General features: G+C 38.7%; 1 protein-coding gene across 3 annotated transcripts; it reads right to left on the reverse strand.

The window, feature by feature from the left end:
* Nucleotides 1-1168: 1168 nt before the first annotated feature.
* Nucleotides 1169-8593, reverse strand: soat1 (sterol O-acyltransferase 1). Of its 3 annotated transcripts, none has more exons than XM_069699047.1 (16): nt 8478-8593; nt 7824-7945; nt 6450-6508; nt 5351-5499; nt 5128-5187; nt 4882-4989; nt 4471-4756; nt 4237-4315; nt 3996-4080; nt 3833-3878; nt 3608-3737; nt 3409-3506; nt 3220-3318; nt 2895-3030; nt 2580-2734; nt 1169-2463 (listed from the first exon to the last, which is right to left on the reverse strand). In XM_069699047.1, the coding sequence occupies exons 2-16, from the start codon at nt 7942-7944 to the stop codon at nt 2386-2388; spliced, it is 1689 nt and encodes a 562-aa protein (XP_069555148.1). In that variant the 5' UTR covers nt 7945; nt 8478-8593; the 3' UTR covers nt 1169-2385. The 3 variants fall into 3 exon arrangements, with proteins under 3 accessions (XP_069555148.1, XP_069555147.1, XP_069555146.1); XM_069699046.1 differs by having other exon boundaries at nt 2589-2734; nt 7794-7945; XM_069699045.1 differs by having other exon boundaries at nt 7794-7945.
* Between the last annotated feature and the right edge of the window lie 808 nt (nt 8594-9401).

Below are 9401 nucleotides of genomic sequence, written 5' to 3' on the forward strand. Positions count from 1 at the left end.
TGGGGGGGGATTCATGTAGAAAAAGCTTAAACTTGTCGAGCATTTAAATGCATGTGGGGAAATCAAGTATTCGATGCATCGATAGGTTTAAGTTCAATTATATTTACTATAAACTATAACAAAAACAAAAAAAATGACGCCATGTACATGTATGTAATTACTAAAAATCTAAAGCTACTGAGAAGAAATGTTTGGATGTCCTTTAAGAAAAAAATATAGCAGCTCTGCAGACTTCAAACAGGTATTGTGAAATTAACACACATTGTCATGTAACCGGACTCATTCAGCCAAAACCTCACAATAGAAAAAAACCCTAGTGATCTGAACATTTTATAGAGATTTGTACATATTTCAAGAGACTATAAACGTGGATCCAGACACCAAAGTGTTTATCAATGCTTAAAATGTGAGATAGAGTCAACTCTACATAAAAGACAGTTTAATGAGTATTTAATTGGCACATTTACAATTATATAACACAAGGTAAAGGGAATATATTTTACATATATTTGATGGGTCTTTAAGGAATTTATCAGACATTTGTCTACAATTCAAAAATATACATAAACCACGCTGATTCATAAAAAATGTCCCCTGATACAATAAGCTACTCAATGTCAGAAGAAAAGAGCACAATAAACACACATATGACAGTCAGTAGGCAAATCTCTGCTCCCAAAAATAAATATGTCATCTAGATAAACAGCATTTCTTCCACTTGGCTCTTAACTGTTATAAATAGGCCTATTATTAACAACATCTCTAAGGCATAGAACAGGCTTAAAGTTCCAGTTAAATGTGGAGTTCAAATATTTCTGTTATCTGATTAAAACAAATAATTTGCTGGTACCGGTGTTGGTTAGTATTTTTGTAAAGGAATCTATGGATACCTCTCTTGCCAAAAGGAGCAGAGGAGGGATCAAACTTTAAAAGTTTTAATACAGTGCCACCTTGTGGTCACCCAGGTTTTAGAAGTGCGGGGTTTTCCATTGCTGGTTTTTACTTTGAATTGTGCATTTCGTTATTCACAAGCAAAAACACAAACTCCCTGCATGTAAATATGTCAGAATTGGCAACATTAATTGTGCATTTACTTTCCATCAAAATAATACAAACATTAATTCAAGACTGCGAGAACAAAAACCACAAAAACAAAACCCATCAAAAAAAAAACCCCCATCAAACGTCCATTCGCCCGACATGGAAATTACTGTTCTGTAAAATGTATACTTTCATGATTTAAACAAAACACTAATTTAATGGACTTAGTATCTGACAGTGCAAACTGTAGCCCTTAGTGCTAATCAAGTATCATTACTCTCTTAATGTCCTAGCCTTGTAGCAGCCAGCTGCCAGTTTTACAAGTTATTCTATAGTGATTTCATGTAGCAGCTGAAATCACTGTACATAACTCTCAATATTGGTCATGAAAAAAAATTCCTCATCATCTGGGTTCACAAGAAACCTTCTCTGCTTAGATGCGTGTTCAAACCAGCTGAATTGAATCATTAAGAATACATCCAGTAGTCATAGAATATATTTCCTCCATAGAGCACAAGTGTCTACTTTGACATTTTCTTTTCTGGAAAGAAAATCTATTATGAACTCAGTGTGAGATCATATATTTTAGATTGTAAATGTAATTAATTAGTACAAAGATGGAGATCAACAGAAAAAAATGGCTTTGAATTCTGGAAATATTCCGGCGTATCACAATGGTCTGCTCTATGCCTGAATCATCAGAGTCTTTGATTGATTATAAAATAACTTCCTTACTCTGACACCATCATTTTCCTCTTCAAAACATCCGAAAGTTATAATACAGACAGCACTGCTCCTCAGATTTATACAAAACACCAAGCAGTGGTCATTTTTCAAAATGAATCTTATTGGCAGTGAAAATAAATAAGATTGTTTCCATCTCTTCAAACAATATACTGAATGTCTTCACAAATATAGTAGCAACTGCAAACTTTGTTAAATATTAACCTGCATTACTGCATATTTGAATCATGTTTGTATTCAGCTGCCATGCCATTATTGCCACTGTCTTATTGACACAAGGAGTGGTTTCACCGTTGGTCAAGGCAAAGGGAGTGGAGATACATCAGAAAAATGAATAGTACATACAAATTCACAAGGACTTTTATGTGATCTAGTAATTTTGTTGCGGGGTTGCCTTCGAAAACTTAAAACAGATAAGGCATCATTGTGACTTTGCTGTTTTTTGGCATTTCGGGAGATACATTCATACACAGACTCATAATCTTAGTGCAACAACATAAAAGAAACAAAAGACCGGAGGTTGTGACAGTAGGTAACAGAAAGGTTGGTCTAATTTATATTGATCAGAGATGGTCTTGGTCCCAATCGTCCCATCGTGGGTCACAGCCTATCAGAGTGAGCTGTCAGGCCCCTCTGACAGCTCCAGGAGCGAGGCCTCAGGAACTCTAGGAAGGAAGGCTGGAACAAAAACACCATCAGAAGAAGCTACATTTGTGTCTACACTTTTGATGGACAAGTGAATTACACTGTATCCTTGCAAAGAAAATATATCACGTTGACTTCTCAAAGCAGACCTGTGTTACCTCCTTTGGGGGACAGTAGCGCTGGGCATACCACTCATGGGTGTACAGACAGATAATGACTCCCTGACCCAGGAACAGCAACGTCCACATGATGATGTTCCAGATGGGACCTTCCCTTTGGTCATGAAGAATGAAGTTGAACATCACTGTGATAGAATGAAGACAGAAGAAGAGAGTGGAAGCATTAAAAAAAGGTAAATATACAGACTCACCAGGTTTTGGTGATTTTCAGGACCCTAACAGGATAATGCCATTTTTTGGCCATTACTAAAAGGCAGTGAGGTGTGTGATGGTCTTTGTTCTTACTTCCAAAGCACATGAAGAGGCAGAAGAGTACAGGATATAAGAAGCCAAAGCAAACTGCAAGAATGTATTCATGGACCACAGCAGACACTGTAAACACAAACAGCATGGCTACTGGTCGGAAACGCTTCCGAGACATCTGGATTGACAAGAGAGAGAACAGACAGCAGCAGCATCAGCAGGTTTAATCTGATCCATGCATTTTTACATCAGCAGTAACTTGAAAAGTGTGTTCAAGAAGACAGTAACAACAACCAAAAAAAAAAAAAAAGCTTAAAAAAAAACACACACGTAATGACTGCTCTGTATGAACAAAAAACCCACTCACCCACAGGAAGTCCCGGTACACATAGTAGTACAGCCAGTCATGGACCACTACATTCCAAGTGCGAAAGTAATTGGCAAAAGAGGTTGAATTCCACCAATCCTATGAGATGTAATCAAAATCAATTATGTCAAATGTTAAGTACAACATAGGAACTTAGTCAAAATGTTGTAGTGAGAGTGAAAGCAGCACCTTGTAAAACATCCTGTCAGCAAAGCGGAGCATCTCAGCAAAAGCATTGAGCCAACAGTGGAGGAAGGAAAAGAATCCCAGGAAGAGAATCAACACTCCTGCAAAACAAAATAAAAACACAGAAAATGAGAAACAACAATAAGGCATCTCTCATCTTATAGGTTTATGAAAGTGTCAATAAATTTGTGGCCAATCTTACCTGGCAGGATGGAGTTAAAGACATGGAGGACCATGGTCCGCAGGTCAAACAGTTGCAGACTGATGCTGTGGAACTGAGGGATGCACAGTCGCACAAACACGTAATAGGCATAAAACAGACAGCCAAGGACCTGTGGAGTGGTTGGAAAAGTCAGGAATATGGGGCGGTACCGTTTGCTTGCAATCTTAAGTAAGGTCTGCATAAATATGTGAAAGAGGTCTGTACCTGAAGTAACTTTGTGGCCACGTAGCCCCATCTGATCACTGGGTTCCTGCAGTGAGAAAAATGGTTTTAAAATACAGTACTGTATGGGCTCCTGTGTTCTGTTTTAGTTTCTCAAGAGGGAATACTAAATGCCACTTGACAAATAACAAGAGGTTCAGTTTACCTGGGGTACTTGTCTCTGTAGAGAAGTGTAGGTGCAAACAGGAAGTAGAGATACTGAGAAACCTGAGGGACCACTGGGCCGGGGGCTGTAGGTGATAGGGTAGACTGCTTATCAACATAAGGATGGACGGAAAGGTTACACACTAGCTAGGAGAAAGAGGCAAATTATATGCACTGGCAAGTAAGAGTTATATATAGATACACAGGGACATTTTTTTTTTTTAATTTGGATAGTTACGTACTAGTTTTGTTTTTGGCCCAGTTCAGGACTCTTGGTACATTCTCCCTGACATAGGAGTGGGATTTCATCATTAGACGTATCTGAAATTACACAAACAATCCAAACTCACATGGAACCTATTACATCTTTGCAACAGAGTTGCGCACATTTGTTAAGCACATTTCAAAAGCCTTTTTACAATGTTGTGAATGTGGCCACCCTTATCATAATAGAAGCAGCCACACTGTTCATGTACCTGCTCCAGGATGATGATAAAGCAGGATGCAGGTGGCAAACTGTTGGTCACCGCCACATATGTGGGCAGGAATCCCAAACCCAGAGCTTGGTAGAACAGGTACACAGAGCCAAACAGCAAACTGTACAACCTGGGGTGACTGTGAGAGCCTGACTGGCTCTCTGACCACAGGTGAAACAGGATGTAGGGAACCAGCAACACAGACAGGAACATGCAGAGCCACGTGCTCACCACCAGAGGGGACTGTCCAAATGCATAGATTAGCAGGTCAAAGTTCAACACCAGTCTGAGGCAAAGGAGATAAAGGAGAGATTAAAAGCTCAGCTCAGGACTGATGATGTTTATTCCATTAGCAAAAGCAACAGAAACACGAATGGATGAAAAGCAGAATTTGTAGCAGTTCTTTATTACCTGCTTTCATCAATGAAATCTACCACAAGTGTACTGAGGATAAAGAGAATGAGCAGCGCAATGAACATGTTGTAAATCGTCCTGATGTGGTTCACTTCAAACAGCTCGCTGCGGAAAACCAGATGAAGTGAAATGAGTGTCTGAACAGCAGACTTGACTTGATTTTTTTTCAAGTCAAACCCAATGAAGAGCACAATAAGAAATCAGCAATATTCATATGATCTGAGCATCAAAGTGTGAACTTACTCTAGGAGAGACCTGCGACTTACAAACAGCTTGCCTTGGCCATGAAGAGGTCGAAAATGTCTACACAAAAACACAGTGGCCAGCAGATCTATTATTTTTGTAATATAAAGAGCCTAAGTATGACCAAAACAGAAGTGGGGAAAGGTGATGCATATCTGCTGTAACCATGTACGTACTTCCCAAACATGTCATTTGGTAGGACAGAGAAGCTTAACTGCAATACCCGAGTTTTGTCTGCTCCTTGTCTGACAGTGTGGGGGGGAAGACAGAAGGCACCGGTGCCGGCTCCAGGCTGGCCGATTCCTCAATAAGACTGTCCATGAAATCATCGATCTGACTGTTGAACTGCCGTATCAGGTGACTCTTCAGGTACTGGGCGATAAAAAGAGACATAGAAATACAGTCTGCAGACACGTGAACAAATTTAGAATATTTTTAGTTTCTGTGGCACTAATGATGTTCTTTCTGAAGCTGCAAAGATTATTTTATTTCATTCATTTGTTATAATGACACTTCTTTTCAATGCATATTTCCACCCTTTGTATAAAAGCCCTTGTAATAAAGAGTGAATTTATTGCACTGCTGACTGCATTGTAAATCACAGTATTCCTTCATGCTAGCAGCAGCTCTGTGCTAACATTATAGTGACACTAACTTTCATTCACTACAGTAATTTTATAATATACAGTAAGTGCGACTGACTGAAGATTATAAGCATTGCTTGCAGTGTTGTGCAACTGATCAGTGTGTGAATGTACTAGTTTAAACTTGAGGAAGTATGAATGTATCTTTTGTAAACACGCGCAGTAAATGTTCCTGATCTCGCATTACTAAACTTGTCATGGGCAATTTTTTTAAACGGTTTATATTTCACGGGCAGAAAGCATGCCAAATTAGTTTTCAAGCATATTCACATCAGACTCTATCATATTTTTCATATCAGACATATCATTCTTTTCCCTGGACATTACACCACTAGCTTTATTTCACACAAAATCTATATTTCCTACAGTCAAATTATCCTTAGGAGAGATCAGATCACTTGTTATAATCTATCAGTTTATAAAGAGAGATTAAAATCATTCAAGATGGGAGGTGGTTTAGTTTCTCAAACAATATCTATCTGAATATATTATTAAATATATTAATCATAATTAAACCCAATAATTAAACTATGGGCTAAAAGTCTGCTAGAGATGGAAATTAACCAAACAAACAAAACGCAATGAGGTGATGCATCAATCTCAGCTAAATTACTGACAGATCCCTCTTAAGTGACCCATTCTAACATGCAGGTTAACTCGCATTACTGACTCACTAACCTCTGCTTTACTTTTTAGTTGCAGCTTTTTGCTGATCACATGTTCCACTTCGAGTCTCCCTGAAATTGGAATGAAAACACACAAGTGTGGGCATATGAAGAGATCAAAATCGTCAACATGCTGCTTTTTAAGTGCAATCTTCCAATATTAAAATACAGCTCTGTGCTTTGGAAACACCCAAATTAACAATAGAGCAGTCATTCATTTTGTCTCAACAGGACGCTGACCCGGTAAATGCAAACATGAGTTAACACACCATGTCAAATATATCAATAAATGACCAACAGATAACCTTTGAGTGGCTGTCTGTAAGGCATCATCTCATGTTTATACCAAAGGCAGTTTAGCTCTTAAATTTCATCTTATTTCACCGTTTTAGTTGATTGATCGTTTTAAATTCTAATTGCTTTGTTTATCTTCAAGCTTTCATTACTTTACTAATTTGGCTTTTTATCGAAGTTTGTAAGTTTTGCATTTGTGTTACTTGGTGCCAAGGATGTTTTGCTTATTTTCTTTTAGTTTAGTTTAATTAATTATTAAATGATGCTGGTTTTATTGTTTACATCGATTTAAAATTCTATTTTTAACAACACACAAATTATAATACAATACACTGTTCATTTTAAAAGGGAAAGAAAAAATAGACGTGACTGAAATACGTAACAAGGTACTATAGATTTTTGTCGCTGTTGTAAAAGTGCAACAGTCTGGGAAACAGCAGCAGTCTAATTACGTCAGTTTTTTTTTTTTTTTTAATCCTAAATTGCAAAATTCAACAGGGGACACGCCTAGGACAGTGTGTAGCAAGAAGTACAAGCTGATGTCTGACAAGGTAAGCAACTTTATTGTGCTTGAGGTTACTATTTGTAACTGACAGTTTGACTGCCTGATGATGAACAAGTTTGTTGTTATTGAGGTCAATCAAGCCAACAATGACAAGCAACAGTGGCACTCCAGCCATCAAGCAAGAAAGTGCCAAAAAAAACAACCAAAAACAGACTGAACAGGACGTTGTAAAAGATCAAATTTATAGAGAACTCGCACATACAGTGTCAGATAATTGTTTGACAGTCATAATTTCTCAGGAATAGGTCACTCACCTTTACATTTAAGCCTCCTACTGTTGTAGTGATCCGTGTCATTTTAGCAGTAAGTAGTCTTTACTTTCCACCACACTAATTGTACCACAGGTCAGAAAAACTACTTAAGATGAACACGTCATCACATGACAGTTTCAGTGGAATACACTCATGACTGTAACTGAAAATAATGATAAAGGGTTTAATCATCACCTATCAGAGGTCAATGGCCCCTTGGCCCTGCTAATGTGTGAGTTTGTCTTACCATTTCTGGTAATGTGGTTGTCTCCTTTACCTTGCTGGTGTTTTCCCAGAGTACTACGCCCATCCAAAGAGCCATCTAAATCAGGGAGGGTGGGCATCTTAGGAATGGATCGGCTGCGTGACCGCAGGACACTGTCACCCTCAATCTCCATCCTAAACAAGCAGATAAGTTAAAAACAACAACAACAGCAGCAGCAGCAGCAAAACAATCAGTGGCAGCTCTAAAGAAAAAGATGCGTGTCTTGACATCACATACAGGGAGGTCATGTTAGCAACACTGCTCAGACCACCTGGATAGAAATGCGAAGGACTTTGACAATCAAATCAGTCCCACATGACGCTGACACGCAGCTGACAGACAGCTAACAGTGCGTTAGCTGTCTGTCAGCTGACACCACGAGTCACTGTGACAGGCAGCGGCGGATTCACGAGCTAACTTGCGAGCTGGACGAGCCGAGCCGAGCCGCCACCACCTGGCTTCATGTTGATGCAACAACTTGCATTACTCTGACATTACCTCCCGGTGGTACCGCTGGCTCTTCGCTCCGGATATATTTAGGTCGTCAAATTAGCCAACTTGTTGAAGTTAGCTGCGGAGCAGGTTGACAGAAGCGCTGACTGACACCGAAAAAAACAACACACATAAAAAAAAAATATGCTGTCTGCAGAGCTCTTGGCTACTTACTCGCTTCAATCACCGGGTGCTCGCTTCCTGAGCCCTATTTATTACGTCAGCAAATAGAAAACACCTGTGTGACTCCTTTAATCACAGCAGTCCGAGCTGCTGCACACCTTCCCCATTGTACAAACACTGAGCAGATGATGAGCAACACTGCCGGACGCTGATTGGCCGAAAGTCTCTCCTCCTTTTGACGTCATCGGCGCGCAAACTGTTCACCATCGCTATGAGAATTGAAATCATCACTGGTCTCATGATAAATTAATAAAACAACGCAACAGGTTATGTCATCACGGCTGAGTACCATTTCATATTTAACGCTGTAATTATTTCATATTTCCTTGCAGTGCATTTCCCCCCAAATCTATACAGTTAAGTTAACCGCTGGCCCTCACCTTTCTCTCAGAGTTGTATTTTGGACATTTGACCTAAAACGTACATTATGTGTCCTGGAAATGTTGAAATATGTGAATAGTGAATATGATGTGTACAATCCATACATGTCTAAGTTGGTTGGTTGATTTCTGTGAGTTGTTCTGTAACAGAATATGTCATTCATTCGATTCTTAGATGTTTTTTTTCTTAATTAAAATACTTTTGATAATTACATATCCTGAAAAATGGCCAATCCTCAGCGAGATTGGAGCAACATCTTTCAAAGGTTTGTTATGCTGAAAAAACCCACACACCACTTATTATAAGTTGTTATCATTCATATATATTGATTTAAAACATAACAGTATGCATAAATTCAACAAATAAATACGATTTTACAACTGTCCCCAGATGGTCAGTCCGGACACTACATAAGCTTTTAAGGTTAGGACTCGGTTAGGACTCGGAGGTGACAGCACACTGATCAAAGATGAGCTCTGTCATTAAATTGTACAATTTATATATATATATATATATATTTTTTTTTTTAAGAAG

Source organism: Brachyistius frenatus, unplaced genomic scaffold, assembly GCF_029030835.1.
Source record: "Brachyistius frenatus isolate BFR_SWC_R1_liver_20210118 unplaced genomic scaffold, ASM2903083v1 Contig_29, whole genome shotgun sequence".
Lineage (NCBI taxonomy): Eukaryota > Metazoa > Chordata > Actinopteri > Embiotocidae > Brachyistius > Brachyistius frenatus.